This window comes from Micropterus salmoides, unplaced genomic scaffold (genome assembly GCF_014851395.1).
Source record: "Micropterus salmoides isolate LMB-PRFRI ecotype aquatic unplaced genomic scaffold, ASM1485139v1 Ms_hic_scaffold_8, whole genome shotgun sequence".
NCBI classification, from domain to species: Eukaryota; Metazoa; Chordata; class Actinopteri; order Centrarchiformes; family Centrarchidae; genus Micropterus; species Micropterus salmoides.
Genome location: NW_024044570.1, coordinates 20787633 through 20804791, shown reverse-complemented (window position 1 = coordinate 20804791; position 17159 = coordinate 20787633). Strand labels below are relative to the sequence as shown.

General features: G+C 40.0%; 1 protein-coding gene across 3 annotated transcripts in view; it reads right to left on the bottom strand.

Moving 5' to 3' along the window:
* The window catches only part of LOC119894006 (voltage-dependent calcium channel subunit alpha-2/delta-1), a 74003-nt gene that overhangs the window by 27114 nt on the left and 29730 nt on the right, over positions 1-17159 (bottom strand). For all 3 annotated transcript variants that reach the window (XM_038706484.1, XM_038706483.1, XM_038706485.1), the window contains 8 exons: positions 16636-16695; positions 15908-15943; positions 14837-14966; positions 10098-10229; positions 9004-9073; positions 8527-8577; positions 8215-8314; positions 2433-2591 (listed from right to left, as the gene is read on the bottom strand). In XM_038706484.1, coding sequence (XP_038562412.1) covers positions 2433-2591; positions 8215-8314; positions 8527-8577; positions 9004-9073; positions 10098-10229; positions 14837-14966; positions 15908-15943; positions 16636-16695 — 738 coding nt within the window. The remainder of the gene's footprint in view (positions 1-2432; positions 2592-8214; positions 8315-8526; positions 8578-9003; positions 9074-10097; positions 10230-14836; positions 14967-15907; positions 15944-16635; positions 16696-17159) is intronic.

Below are 17159 nucleotides of genomic sequence, written 5' to 3'. Positions count from 1 at the left end.
TGATTTTCTAATGAATGTATAATTTATTTTCACCAGGCAGTTGCAAGGTATGATGAAAAGACTTTTGGTCGGCCCATCAAATTTTGGCCCAGAGTGAAACACCTATTCACACTCTCATAAAACTTTGCATACTTGTTGTTTTGGTGACCTCGTCTTGTGTCATTATCAAGTCAAAACGCTGGTTAATCAACACTTAAAGGTACAAAGTGTAAGATTTGGCCAGAATTTAAAAACAAAAAAAAAAGATTTAAACTAAAATGAACTAACGTGATCAAGAAGTGACTGTTCTGACATCATGTCAAAGACGTCTATTTATTGTGCTGCAGAGATATCTACTAAAGTTAGCATGCTAACCCACTAGCCGTGGCCCGTCCTGTCTTGAAATACCACTTGTGCCTCAAGATGCGATAGTGAGTCACTATACTCTCCAGTCTGTGCCCTGAAGTGTTGCCCGCTTCCTTTCGGAACTGATGTTAAAGAGGTGGTATTATGCTCATTTTCAGGTTCAAAATCCTATTTAGGGGTTGTACCAGAACAGGTTTACATGGTTTAATTTTTAATATTTTTGTCATACTGCACATTGCTGCAGCTCCTCTTTTCACCCTGTGTTGAACGCCTCGTTTTAGCTATGGAGTGATATATCTTGTCTGTAAATGATCTTTGTTGGGAGTTGCACATGCGCAGTTCCTAGTTAAGGACTACTAGCCAATCAGAAGCAGAGAAAGGCGGGTCAGCAAAAAGACGGTAAACAGCTTTGATTCAGCTGTAGGCTACATGTTGCCGAGAGTTTCAGAATGGTGAGTTATTAATCTGTAACAAAAGTATCTTTCATCCATAAAGTTTTAACTGACCTCTGTCTCTACATCACAGTAACAACTTCATGTCCATTGACTGCTTGGAGCGTAGCTAGTGTTTGGAAGGGAGAGGAGAGGTGTGCTGCAGCTCAGTGTTTTTCCACCGGTGTATTTGAGGGCGTGTCGGACTAGTCGCTCGACGAGCATTATGACACGTACTTTCATTGTGACGTCACAAGAAAGGGAAGTAAAGGCTGGACTACAAACGAGCTGTTTTCAGGCAGTTCAGAGCAGAGTTTTCTGTGGGAGATGGGAACTCCCTTTGGGGTGGACGTTGGGCTTCTTCACTTTGCAAACCTAGTACATGCACGAAAAAGATATATAACTCAATAAAGGAGAGGGAAAAAGCCAAAAACCATAATACCACCTCTTTAACCAACCAGGCTGTTCAGACACAGCGAGGTGTAGGAAGAGCCATAAGCGAATCTGGCACAAAAACACACTGATAACTTACTATTAATGATATAAATGAGATATTGTAAATTATATAAATTATCTGATTCTGATGATGATGAATGATGAAATAGGCATCCCATGCTTGGCAATCTTTTTGATCTGTCCCTCTCACTGCTATTCTGGAGTTTCAATTCCCCACACATGATGAAATATCAAAATCTACCCATCCACTATAATTATTAGAAATATTATCACTGCTGTTTGTTATTGTGTTTTTTAAATTCAGTACTTATTCCACACATTTGTCAGTTGTGTCTAAACAGAGTGACAGAGAGGTGCAGACACACACAGGCAATCATCATACAAAGTGATGCACTTTTTAACTTCTTTGTTGCAGAAAAAGCGACACCTGTTAATGCAGGTAATGCATAATAAAAAGCTTAATTTATGAGGTTATTGTAAAGATATGCTCTAACATTACATGTGATTAGAAAAGAGTACAACAGCAGAATCACTTAGAGAGTAGCTTGGCTGAAGGGGGAGGAGGAGGTGAAACACTGCCTCCTATTTGTTTGAGGCATGTGGCCAGGAATTACACATGTTCCTTTAAGGTAAGGTAAATATGCATGGTTTTATCTCTACCTCAGAAACATTCACGCCCCCCAAGGGAAATAACCTTTTTATTTGGATGGGCCAACAGGCTTTCCTCTAGTGCCACCCTTGTTTGTTCAATCCAAAGCAATGAAACTGTGGGCTGTTACAAACAGTGCAGCTTCTAGGAACTGCTCAGCCTCAGACTTCTTAACATTTCTTATCAAATCATACCCTATTAAGATAAGTATCTTTTTTATATTAAGGCACATTTCTTAACCTACTGTATAGGCATGATTCTGTGGATCACCCATGTTACTTTAATTGGATCTGTTAAACAAATCCACTTCCAATGCTTTGCGTTTCAGTGTGGTCATTCATCTGCAACAATCTAGTATTTCTTTCATTGTCTGTCCAGTTGAGCCGAGGTAACACATTCAACCAGCAGATGGCAGTGAAAGACAATGCTCTGCTGCAGTTGACAATATGGATGCATGAAAGGTAACACTCATTCAAAACGCTCATTACACTTAAGTGTGACAAAATGACGTGTTTTTTCATAAACAAAAACAGGAAACTGGAAAATCTTACTGCAGAGAGCTGCTCAAAAGCAAACTCAAAGCCCTTTGTGTAGTTTGTAATTCCTTTAGCTGTGATGTTCTGTACAGCATCCTTCAGCAGCTTCTTGTTCCTCACGTTGGCTTGAACCAGATGGTCGAAACACGCCGTCTTCTTCACCCTGGTGTTAAACTGGGGAACAGATCACAAACACAAATCATTCATACAAGGACATGTGTGTATATGTAAGACATGACACAAATGCTGCACGCACACACACACACAAACACACACCTGGCCTTGGATGTTATTAGGCAGTGGAAAACAGACACATTCATCAAGCCCCACTAATTGCTTCACATCCTCACAGCTCAACGATTTGGTACCCATGGAAACAAGATTCTGCTATATAAGAACGAGGTTAAGCAACAATACCATTTTTTTTCAAAGGTGACACCTCCTCATTCCCACCCCACAGCACACATATGCACACACACTCCACCCAACATTAACCAAAAGCCTGCCTCCCTCTATACTGAGCTGTGCTCCAAGTCTAACTCATGGTCCATATTTGAATTGTTAAATATCTGAAGTGAACCTTTTAGATTGTCCAGGAGTGAACAGAAAGGGCAGTTTCAAAGAGCTCACAATGACAATAAGTACAAATGACAGCATAAATTATATAATAGAACAGAATATATAATATTAGTATATGAAGGACACGGGGCAGCAGAGTAGTAAACAGGTACATCTATTGTGTTGCAGAAATCTTCCAAAACAATACTGCCCCTCATCGATCTCAACTAATCAATATGTCTCCATGAGATGACCAATAGGGAGGCTGAAAACACTGATCTACACAGACAAGCAAGGAGGCAAAAAGAGCCCTGACGGTATGTGTGTGTGGGTGTGCATAAGTGTGTGCAGCCTTGAAGTTCCTTTTTAGATTGACAGAAATACATGTCTCTATTGGTCCGAAAGGCAAAATCCCAACTGCTGTGGTTTGACAAGAAGACTGAGTCAAGGCGACAGCACATAAACGCACAAAAAGCTCACGAGTGCACAAACACAATGGAAGTTCACATTGCCCCAATAGAGCATACAGAGATCTTTTATCTCACAATCTATTAAAAGGAGTAGTGAAGAAGGTGAAACGGGAATGTGGGAGTGTGAGGAGCAGAAAGTGACAGGAAGAGGACTGAAAAAGGGAAGGCGGAGGGTGTGAAGCAGGAAAGTGAGAAGGTGTATCTCCTACTGTATACTGTAGAAATAACGAGCTCATGTAGTGTTGGTGACACATCATTCAAACTGGGATAAGAAAGACACTATTTTTGTAGATAAAAAAATACAATACAAAAACTACTGTGTAATTACAAAAAAAACATATTTGTGTTTTGTAAGATAGTGTTATTGACCTTGCAAACAAATGTGAATACAATCTACTACAAATTCCACTGTTCCCTTGTGATCCTATTACAACTGCCGTGTGTATGTGTGTGTGTGTATGTGTGTGTGTGAGATGGCCCAGGCCTTGGGAGCGGATTAGTGATGACACAAGAGAGAAGGCTAATCTTCAAGCCCTAATCCCACTGGACTCTCTCATACTCTGGTTTGGTACTCTGGCATGCCCACTGGACTGACACTGGCTAACAGCACTGCCAGGAGCTAACACGGCTGAACGGCTGGATAAAAGTGACGGAGGCTCTCAGTGAGGTGGGAGGGTGAGGGCAAGTGAGTACACAACTGAGAGTAAAAATAGAGAGGATGAGGACAGAGAGGGAAGGAATGAGCGAAAGGAACAGCCATCAGCATTCTTCTGATCTACCACAGCTGTTGAGGAAGTGTGTGAGCATCTTCCATGACCAAATGCCAACTTAGTCCCTGGGCTACTGTTAATGAGGAGGGATTTATGGGTAATATCAGAGATTAATGATTTAGTGTCAGATTACAACACCCTCAAGGCCAGACATAGGGCACTGAAGGCATGTGTGTGTATGAGTGAGTGAGTCAATGACAGAAAGAAACAGATAGAGAGGGTGAAAAAGAGAAAGAATAATGAGTGTTGGCAACTGACAAGGTAATTATGGGATAATTCTGATTCATTGTAATTTACTATTGTCTTATTTTTGTAGTTTTGTTAATCCGTCCTGTTTGCAATAATACCACTGTCCTCACTTCATTATTCACAAAGCACCAGGTTAACCAAATTTATCACAAACTGTTGTAAACATGTATCATAGTTTGCAGACCTCCATGGCTCAACTTTAACATCCTATACTACCTGTAGTTGTGCACACACAGTTTTCCTGTGCAGCAGTGGATTAGTGCCAACATTTCGGGTGCACGCACTTTCAGTTTTACAGATGGTTTGGATAATCTGGCTAATTTGTTTGCTTGTTCACAACCTGTCTGACAGTGTAACTGCTGCTGAACTTCATTGTAGCGATGTTTTCATATTTCCCAGCTACAGAAGCGTACTGCCGCCACATCAGAAAAAGAAAAATTGATCAGTATCACTTTATAAGTTGAAAAGTTTATTGTTAAAACAAGATATTTTCACGTTATTGCAAGATACAAACTTATCACATTATAGCAATAAACTTTTCTTGTTATAACAGTATACTATGTATTTTAATGTTTCACGTTATAATATGACAACTTATACTGTTATATCATGAAATGTTTTATGTTATCACATTATGTGAAATGTTAATGTTAAAACAATAAGTTATCACATTGTAACATGGGATAAATAATAATATATTGTTGTATAATCAGAAAAGTTTTCTTATTATGACATGATAAGTTTGTATATCATAATAAAACAAGAAAAACATTTAATTATAACAATTATTATAACGTGATACTGATCCTTTTTCTGGCATGGCAGCAATACACCGTACAGAAACGACTTTGGTAAGGACAATGTTATTGTAACTAATTGAAACATTAGCCAAAATTACAAATATAAGAAATTTGTAATAAACTTAAATGACCCTTTTAGCACATTAATGGGTGCCTTAAACGTTCCTCGGACCACTAATGCATTATACCCACCCACTGTATTTTTAGAGGATAATAGGAAAACAAACAAACAAAAAAAGTTAAAAGTCAAAACTGAGTTGAAAATCACTCTTTGAACTAATCTTTCTCACTCTGTCTCACTTTCTTAGACACACACACACACACACACACACACACACACAGAGCACAACAGATTCCGATAATTGCACATCTTTGCAGAATCACTAGACCACCGTGAAACAGAATACATTGTGCCTGAGACAAAGGGTCCCCGGAGGAGAGGAAACAGTCTGAATGGTTGTCTTCGTGCAAAGAAAACGAAGACAGCTCCAAAAGACCCATCTCAATAAACACCTCCAAAGTCACCCATCTACGCACCACACAGTCTCCTGATTGGCTCTTCCTGACTGTAATCACAAGCATGGAAGGCCTAGAATATATGGTGAGAGAATGAAAAGGTGGAGGGGGAGAGCGATGGAAGAGACTGGTGGGTGAGAAAGGTAAAAATGATGGGAAAGAAAGTGGGGGAGGTGCAAGAAGGAAAGTTGCGATTTTTTATATAGAAGAGGAGATACAGAGTGTGTATTGACACAAAGACATGAATGGAGGTATATGGTGAAACGCTGCGAGTAATTGCATGACTCAATGATGAAAGGAAACAGTGATGGAGAGATCAACGGGGTGATGATTGAGTGTTTCCTGGGGTTCACTCCAGTCAGAGGTGCAGCTTTAATACCTTTAGGAGCAGTGGGAATGTACGCACATGCATGAGCGTGTGGGGGCGAGCGCACACACACACACACACACACATACACACACACTGGTAAGGAGGTGGGGTGGGAGCACATGTAGTGCAGAGGTGTAATCCTGTACACCAAATACAGCAATGGGAATGTCATTAAAAGTCTGTTTCAGAGTGGCCAGACCCGAGAGAAATCCATATTTCATTACTTGTCATCCATCTCTCTATCTGTGCATATACAGTGCCTTGCGAAAGTATTTGGCCCCCTTGAACTTTTCGACCTTTTGCCACATTGCAGGCTTCAAACATAGATATAAAACTGTAATTTTTTGTGAAGAACCAACAACAAGTGGGACACAATCATGAAGTGGAACGAAATTTATTGGATATTTCAAACTTTTTTAACAAATAAAAAACAGAAAAATTGGGCGTGCAAAATTATTCAGCCCCTTTACTTTCAGTGCAGCAAACTCTCTCCAGAAGTTCAGTGAGGATCTCTGAATGATCCAATGTTGACCTAAATGACTAATGATGATAAATAGAATCCACCTGTGTGAAATCAAGTCTCCGTATAAATGCACCTGCTCTGTGATAGTCTCAGAGGTCCGTTTAAAGCGCAGAGAGCATCATGAAGAACAAGGAACACACCAGGCAGGTCCGAGATACTGTTGTGGACAAGTTTAAAGCCGGATTTGGATACAAAAAAGATTTCCCAAGCTTTAAACATCCCAAGGAGCACTGTGCAAGCGATAATATTGAAATGGAAGGAGTATCAGACCACTGCAAATCTACGAAGACCCGGCCGTCCCTCTAAACTTTCAGCTCATACAAGGAGAAGACTGATCAGAGACGCAGCCAAGAGGCCCATGATCACTCTGGATGAACTGCAGAGATCTACAGCTGAGGTGGGAGACTCTGTCCATAGGACAACAATTAGTCTTATACTGCACAAATCTGGCCTTTATGGAAGAGTGGCGAGAAGAAAGCCATTTCTTAAAGATATCCATAAAAAGTCTTGTTTAAAGTTTGCCACAAGCCACCTGGGAGACACACCAAACATGTGGAAGAAGGTGCTCTGGTCAGATGAAACCAAAATCAAACTTTTTGGCAACAATGCAAAACGTTATGTTTGGCGTAAAGGCAACACAGCTCATCACCCTGAACACACCATCCACACTGTCAAACATGGTGGTGGCAGCATCATGGTTTGGGCCTGCTTTTCTTCAGCAGGGACAGGGAAGATGGTTAAAATTGATGGGAGGATGGATGGAGCCAAATACAGGACCATTCTGGAAGAAAACCTGATGGAGTCTGCAAAAGACCTGAGACTGGGACGGAGATTTGTCTACCAACAAGACAATGATCCAAAACATAAAGCAAAATCTACACTGAAATGGTTCACAAATAAACACATCCAGGTGTTAGAATGGCCAAGTCAAAGTCCAGACCTGAATCCAATCGAGAATCTGTGGAAAGAACTGAAAACTGCTGTTCAAAAACGCTCTCCATCCAACCTCACTGAGCTCGAGCTGTTTTGCAAGGAGGAATGGGCAAAAATTTCAGTCTCTCGATGTGCAAAACTGATAGAGACGTACCCCAAGCGACTTACAGCTGTAATCGCAGCAAAAGGTGGCGCTACAAAGTATTAACTTAAGGGGGCTGAATAATTTTGCACGCCCAATTTTTCTGTTTTTTATTTGTTAAAAAGGTTTGAAATATCGAATAAATTTCGTTCCACTTCATAATTGTGTCCCACTTGTTGCTGATTCTTCACAAAAAATTACAGTTTTATATCTATGTTTGAAGCCTGCAATGTGGCAAAAGGTCAAAAAGTTCAAGGGGCCAAATACTTTCGCAAGGCACTGTATGTGTGTGTATGTGTGTGTGTGTGTGTGTGTGTGTGTGGGGGGGGGGGGGGCGGGTCTTGTGTTGTGTATGTGCGGTATGTGTGGGCATGTGTGCAATAACTCCATGTACTGTATGTGGATTTCTGTTCAGTCTTTGTTAGTCCACCCAAGTTTAGCAACTGGAAGGTTTACTAATACTCACGTAAACTACATTGACATAGTCGTCATCAGACAGCGTCTCGAGCATTTCACTGACGGAGGTCCTGATCAGTTTGAGAGTCAAGCCAGACACACTCCCGCTTCTGCAAACAGCAAAAAACCTGACAGCTTCTCACTGCAATCTGTCAGCTCAGTTCTTGTCCTGTGAGATTTTACTCAGTGTAATTAGAAATGCTTCTGCCATGGGAAATGCATTACATTATGTGGAAAATCTAGGAAGGCATGAATTATAATCAGGGGAAATCATGACTAATATGGGAAGGTTATGGATCAATGAGGTTATAAAGTTACTCACGCATCCACAAGGATTAGCATATCTTTGGGAGAGGCAGCTCCTTGAATGTACCTAGATGGACATTAATGAATGAAAGACCAGCTTGTCACGGCCAATGACTTACAGTACATAATGATTTACCTTGAATACAATATTACTTATACAGTTACTGAGAGTTACATACAGTGTTGGACAATGTTGCTGAAATTAATACTTACTTAATACTTGAAACTGTATAATACAATTATTATAACTTGAATTCATATCTAGTTAAACAACAGAATTTTGTACAGCAAGCCTAAATACACTTACTATAACTAAAAGCCACATATGTCCTGTCATAAACACCTACATTTAAAACAGCCAAACAAGCAACTCCATAAAAGTAGACCATCATATACACACATGAATACATAAAGTTTGAAACAGAAGTGGTGCATTTTGACCAACGTTGAATAAATGTTATGCTTCTAGTATTTTTTCTAGCAGTGTTCTTACCATGGTCTCCTGCGGACGTCATACAGGTCAATTTTACTGGGAGTCTTCCGTGCATCCATCCAGGGAGAGGCTTTAGGAGGAGATTAGATTATGTGTTGATTATAATTTGCTCATAATTAAAGGAAATAAAACATTAATTCTTATTGTGGTTTGTTTTCTGACACATCTGACGGTCAGACTTTAGTGTTAATCTGCAAATATCTGGCAATATGCAGTGTCAAATTCAGCCCAGAACAGTGTCTAGTCGCTGTCGGTCATATTGTATAGATAAGAAAAGATGCATGTAGGGAATGTATAAAAAAAAGCTTACATTTGAGCCATAAAGACAGCCACAATTTTACACCATCTACATTATAATATTAATGTTTAATGCTTCCTTAAATTATTCATGACAAGGTAAACAGCAGGGAAATACGATAATAAATATTCATCTGAGATGCAAAGTGTGGAGCACTGTATTCACTGGCTTTGACAATAATTGTCTGCTTTCTATCTGTATGCTATTAGTTAGGGGCACCATGAAAAGAAGCCAGTATGAGAGTATGTGACTGCATGCTAAGAGATAAAAACAAAAGAAACAAAATAAATTCAGTGCCATTGAAATTCATGAATTTTGGACATAAACTTTTCCCATAAAGCTATACAGAGTCTATGATGACAGAGAAACTCATAAATAGAAGTAGCTTGGCAGAGAAAACACTCACAGTAGACAGCAGCACAAGACTAATACTAATACTAATAAAAAAAATAAGTTAAACATAGTATTACCTATGTATGGCATCACATATAAAATCAATGCAATGTTGAGCAAAGGAGATTATTTATTGAGTTAATTTGCTTAGTGCTGTGTAAAGAAAGCATATTCATGAATATATTGTCTGGCTGTTTATAGTTATGATTAAACACAACATTCTGTATCTTAGGTTAACCAAATAATAATCAGCTGATGAGTGCACCTCTAATTTTATAAGGAAGGAAACACAAACAGCTTCAGTGTGATATAAACAGATACACAAACAACTAAGGGGCTCGGATAATCAACCAGGGCTTTTCCTCTGTGTTGAATGTTAAATGTGTGTGTTTTTTTATTTTACCTGGGTAGTAGCGAGCCAGACCTGCAGCGCTACCAAACACCTGCCAGAGAAGGGTCGGGTCATCTTCTCTGTTCTTTCTAAACACTTCCTCCAATGCCTCTGTCCAGTTCAGCTCATTCAGCACAATGGTGGCTAGAAATCCACACAGACACACACATTTACTAGGACAACATGTACTGGGACACGCTGGCACAAAACATATACAGTATATCACTGCAATCACATCTTGATTTTCCACAATGTGCAAATGTGTGCATGTCCATGTGTGCATTCTGCAATAATGATCAAAGGATATAGCAGGGTAGGTAAGCAGGCCAAGATATCTCAGATTTACACACATTCATTACGATTCATACACATGCTCAGGGTCAGCCCACTCGCCCAGCAGGATACATGAGCAAATATTAGGCCAGCTCAACCAGCCATTGCCGGTATTTAGTAATAAATACTGAGGAATGGTTTTCCTTAAACATCCTATAACCTGTGTGTGTGTGTGTGTCTGTGTGTGTGTATGTGTGTGTGTGTGTGTGTGTGTTTGTATGTGTGCATGTGTGTGATTGATAGAATGTGTTGTGAGAGGCAACAGGCATTATGGATATAACGACACAGCACCCAGACAGCTCAGAGCCACATAACACTCACCATGATGGATGGAGACACTGCACATGCTGCCCCAACTCTATCTTTGCTCTGTCTCTCAAGTCTTCTTCTTTTTCTTTATCATTGTTTCTTTTTTCTTTCTTTATACTAATGCAGCACTGCATACATTCTTGATTGTGACTCTGTACATCTACATGTGTATGTGTGGTGTGTGTGTGAGTGTGTGAGAGAGAGAGATTGGTGTCCTGTATTGAGTGTGACGTGGCTCATTGATGTGCAAAGCAAACACTGTTCATTTGCATGCATGCCTCCAGAGGGAAGAGTTAATGAAGCCCTGGTTGCCAGGAGTGCATGTTTTTTTATTAGAGAGAGAGAGAGAGAGAGAGAGAGAGAGAGAGAGAGAGAGAGAACATGCAGTGTGTGTGCACAATAATGTATTTCCCTCATTAAGTGTAGAATTTTAAAGGGAAAGGGAGAGAAAATAACAGCCCTTGTTAGATAATGAGAAAAATACAAACTGCATGTGTGTTTTTTGAGCAAACACTGACAAAGACAGACAGACAGGTAGATCGCCAACTACACTCAGGCCCACTCATTGATATTTAGACACAATACACACAGACGATATGCACACATACACATAAACACATACTCTAAGCTAACAAACCAAAATGCAGTGCTAAACAAGCAAACCAAAAACATCTAACACAGTAGTAATATATAGCTTGTTAATGTTTCATTGGTTTTGAACACTCCTGAGTTAGTCATAATATTTAATAAGCTAAACTCCACTGCTGCTTCATAAGGGATGCAGTTTGCTCTAGTCGCCCATATTGCCACTGACACTAATGAATTCCCTGGCTGCACACTCCATGGCTTTGATGCCACACTAAATCTACACCCTGTGATGACTTTATCTGTGGGATATTGGGGGTGCAACATCATTCACTAACAAATACAACATGAATGATATTTTTTTAACATTAAATAGTATATTATGTGTCACTGCTTTGCCTCTCCACTGCAGAGATCTCACTCTGATTTGTTTGAGCCAGAAGAGACAGTGAGTATTTCCCAAAATGTGGCATTTTGAGAAGATCGATACCACTCTCTTACGCACTATCTTGATGCAGCAACCATTAGCTTAGCTTAGCACAAAGACTGGAAACAGGGGGAAACTGTTAGCCTGGCTGTGTCCACATGTAACAAAATCCTCCTGACAGCACCGCTTAAACTCATAACATCTTATATATGTTCTTTGTTAAATTCATACAAACACCAAAGTGTAAGCTGCCTGTGATGGAAAGGCTACAATAGGAAACCAGCAAGGAATGGAGCATGGGAAGCGTGAAGTTGCAGGCAAGGCCGTAGTGGTAGAGCACACACAGCACTGGCTGGTGTGTAGGACTGGGACATGGCATGGAGGCGTTTGGAGGGGGAGCGTTTGGAGGCTATTGATAATGGATTTATAAAACTTTAGATTTTATATGGAAACTATTTGGGGGATGTCATACCTTATCGGCCTGATAAAAAAAAAGAATTTGTTCTGTGAATATGGAAAACTTAGATTCTTCATACATTAAATACATTAAATGTCATTATGCATTCAAAACTCTTTGTCTCTTTCTATGGCTCTTTCTGTCTTGTGGGTTGTTTTGTTCTGTTCTTTTTTGAGGGAAAAACTTCTAGCTAGCATGGAACCCTTAAGAATAAATAATATCATATATACTCTTCAAAATGATATTACTGTGTCCAGCCCTGGGGTGTCATATATATTGTACACATGACATTTCAGCTTCTGTATCCAAAAGCAGCACCACTGAATTCAACCATTTCCTTTTCTGTCTGTCACTTTGTATCTCTCCCGCCATCCCATGCACTCTGTCCTTCACTGGACCAACAGTGGCTTTTGTGATCTTTCTCTCATCTCAATGTCTCCATTTCCTATCCTACACTCGTCTCACACAGGTGATGTGCCTATAGAAGGTGATTTCATAAACGTGCCTCCCACTTTTCCCAGAAAATCCAATTTTCTCCATCTGAGCAAAGGCTATTCCTGGAACATTTATAGGGTGAAGATCAAATTGGACTGTTGAAACCTCAATAACGTATGGATCCTCTGTCTCTTTTCTCTCCAAGCATACAAATACAAACTCCTGGACGTGCGCCCATATCTGACATAGTATATGAGCGTGTGTACACTCAAAGACACACACATTTTTGAATACATTCATTCCTTAGCCACTTTTTATCAGCACTACATGCCCAATCACAACCCTTACTCTAACTCTAACCTAAATCCTAAAACCTTGTCTCAACCTCAAAATAAACTTGCGGGCCTGGCTTTTCAGTCTTCATAACAGAGAATGTTCCCCACTAGGTAGAGTAAGTGTGCTACCAGCTTTGGGTCCTCACACACATTCACACATGCACCAATAGTTTCTTTCATCTCACTCAGATCAGACTTCAGCCCTGGACAGGTCCCAGCAGCTTAACGTATCTATGCATACTCATTACAGGCTCTCAATAAACAGCATCCTTAAGAGAAAGGGAGCGTGAGGAGTCTGGCATCCAGCCCAGATTATGGCCAGAGAGATGTCTCAGGGGGAAAAAAAACGACAAAGTCACAACTTGTTCAAATAGAATAATAAACCAGGCTTGAACTTTTACAGGTAACAGAGCCTGACAACGGTGTGTGCCCATCCCTCATTTCTGCCTGTGCCTGGGGTCAACTAAAAAGGTGATGTGTTTAACCTTGGGGCCAGACGGTTCCCCAGCAGGCTGAGGGCCATGGTGAGGAAGTCACTCCATTCTGCTTTCCCTCCAAGTCACTGCTGACGCATCACATCCCACCACACGCTAATTACTGAATTTCTAAACACATACACACAGATACCCAGTCTCACACAATCGCAGATAAAAATACACAAGCACAAGCCAAGCAGCAACAGTGCAGCTCAGAATCCTGTAATTGGACTCATGTTCAAACTCATCATGAACCATGTGTCCTGGTGAAGTATCCTTAAGCAGAGCACTGAACGCTTTATTGCTCTCTCATTGTAAGTCACAGTATGATAAGAGCATCAACCAAGTGCTTAAAATGTAAAAATAGAGGAAAAGAAAGCTGTTCAAATATAATACATAATTCAGACTGCAGTTAAGATATTCAACAGACCATCCTTAAGTCATTGACATTCAACTTGAGCTGTGCTAATGTCACAGGGACACTAGAGAATCAAATTATTCTGAACCACTCAAGGTAAATGTCACCTCATGATGATGAAATGATCAGAAAGGTACTTTTGTAACAAACGGGACAAATGCAATATGTAACAGATGCACATATGTTATGTCACTATAATCTTGAATTATTTTACATAGCACATGAACTTCAATGCCAGACAATTCCAATGCAACTGAGAACACAAAGCTAGGCCAGATTCTATTTTTGTATAAATGCTAATGGGAACAAACATGCTGATTTACTTCCATATTGTTATTACTTTTTCATAATCACAACCATGGATGTAGTACAGGGAAAACAATTAACCATCTTGTCTAATTTCACAGTATAAAGTTTAAGCAGTAAGTATAAATAGGCATAGGTATAAACACATTATACAGTGAAAAAAAGATACATTTCCAAATTGAACTTTCTTCTCATTTATAGTACATATTAAATGGGACCACGTGTTAGAGTTCACATCAGCCAAACATTTAATTTATGATTTTGCTTACAAACTATTAATTCAAAGCCGCGAACCATAAGAGAAAGTTGAATCAAGAAACGCATTATCAAAACCTTTCCTAAAATAAAATAAAAAAATGAAATGAATGCCTTGTCACACTCATGTTTGGAGGTTTCCTCAGACAAAGGCCAAAAGCATACATAAATTTATTTCAGTTAGAGGACCCTTTGTTCATTTACATCCCAAGGACACACAGCTTAGCCAGAGACAGTCCTATTATGCTGTATCACTTTTTAAAAACATCATTAAGCCATGGGCAAATTTGCTAGAGGCGCAATCTATAAACAACTTTTCATAATGGGCTGGTGTGTCAGTTGTATCCGTGGTTACCACAGTTTTTGTATGTGTGTGTGTGTGTGTGTGTGTGTGTGTGTGTGTGAGTGTACTCACAGCCGTCATAGATGTCAGTGGGGATGTGGACAGCCGTGTGGTTGTGATCAGTCAAACGTTTAAATGACGGGTCCTCTGTGAAGTCAGGTCGAATCCTATATTTTCTTCCCTCCGTCTCATTTGCATCCAGCTGAGGGAAAAAATATATATTTATACTATATACATATATAAAAATCAAGATGCAGACAGTAACGCAGACCGTAGGTTTATGATGTGTCACACAAGTCCTCTTTTCTATTTGCTGAAGAATCATTGCATGCATTTATTTAAAAGCACAGGACCTTAAAGACAGTCTGACTGTACATCCTCACTACCTCCTGTCTGACGTGATAATATCATCGCTGCACTTTCCACACCCTCCCGGCTCGTTTAAGAAAATACACCATCACTGACTATATGCTTAACGATATCTTGCTTTTTTCCTTCTTATCATTCTCACTTGGGTTGCAGGAGACAGCCAGATTGTCTATGCCCCTTGTGGAGATTTATAACTCCTACCGTGCATTCACCAATTTACATCAATGAGAGCAGTACAGACAGGGAGATGTATGAAGAAAAGCATGATGAGATATGGAGGAAAGAATGCAGGGTAGAAAGGGAGTGAGGTAGTGAGGTGGAGAGAGAGAAAAAAGTAAGGGGGGAGGGAGAGGAAGTGTGAACAGTTGCTTCCTAATAAAGCAACAGCGTAGCCAGCTCATACATCTCATCCGTCAATTAGAGGAGAAACATGGCAGAAACCTCTTCACCTGAGAGAAGGTGGGAGGAGGGATGATGGAGAGGAAGCTACATGGGAAGAAAAGCCTGGAGAATAGGCAAAAGAGGGAGGGATTGCAGTAAAATGCTATGGTGATGAAAAAAGCAAGTCTGAAAAAACAAGATATGAATGCGGTGAATAGGAGAAGGAAAATGGAGGCAAGGAGGAAAGATGAGGAGGTGAAAGGGAGGACAAGAGAGAGAGGGTGCTGTGTAGCAAAACCATATTGCTTGCCCACGTCTGAATGCGACCTGTGTGTTTTGCAGTGGCTAAAATAGAAGAAGAGAAAACAGGCAGAAGGAAAAAAGCATGCTCACATTGTCCTTTGCGTTGTAGTAGGCAATTTCATCATCCTGTAAACAAGTGACACAAAAGCACAAATATCACTTCACAATATGCTTCAGGGTGTCACACAAAGAAGCGTAACATTTATGAAATCATGAAATAGCTAATCCATTTCTAAACAGGTCTTTATATTGTTATTGTAGGCAACTCCATTAGTACATTAATGTTAATTGGTGCTACCAATATAATGAATACTGTATGAGTTAAGCTTGGTGTAAAGTGTGTTCCTCTTTTTACATCTGTGTGTGTGTCAACAGCCATCTGCAATACTCCAGGGAAAGCATTTTTGTGCCATTGAGAAAGCAATAAGGTAATTCACAGCTTAAGACACATATATAACTGTCTCTGTCCTGACCACCGCTTTACTCTGAGTTATAATTATCTGCCAATCTGGGTCTTAAAAAGCAGAGTATCTATCATCTGAAATTAGAGGTATAATGCGTCATAACACAGTATAATGTGCACTAAACCTATTTACTAATGGAGCTGTAATTACTGCTAATGACACACAAAAGACACAGATGTAAACAGATTAAACTTATTCAGACGATTAAATTCATTTATGGCCAGTAAATTCAGACTACCTCCATAACCATTAATGTTTGTATCCGTGTTTTACTCACATACAGTATGTAATATACACACATATACTGTATATAATGGGTGCGTGTGTGTCTGTATATTTGTTTCCCTTTGTTACCTCAAACTCATCTTTCCACTGATGCTCCATCTGGAAGTTCTCAGCAGCTGTGGCCAGTTTCTGGGGAGTGAAGTATGACAGGGATTTAGATTGGAAACTGCACAAGGTATGCTTCCTTCACAGCGTCAGTCTAATTATAGAAAACCTGAGCAAAAGAGAGTACGTTAAAAGGCACGATGGAGGCCCAGCAGAGACAGAGAAATGATTATGATCTCACTTGCGGAGTTCAAACCACAGGGCTATCACAGCCTTACAGCACTGTCCGTTAAAGGCCACACCACAGAGTATCATACTGTCAGGATGAAAAGGTTGTACTGTAAAAGAGTGTGTGTGTGTGTGTGTGTGTGTGAGAGAGAGAGAGAGGGAGAGAGAGAGAGAGAGAGAGTGGGGAATGACAAGAGAAATGAACGGGAAAAAGTGTGTGTGTGTGTGTGGGGGGGGCAGATCACTGAATAAAGTCAAGTGCAAATGGATTACCGAGAAGCTGTCAATCAAATTGGGTACAACTAAATGACATGAGGATA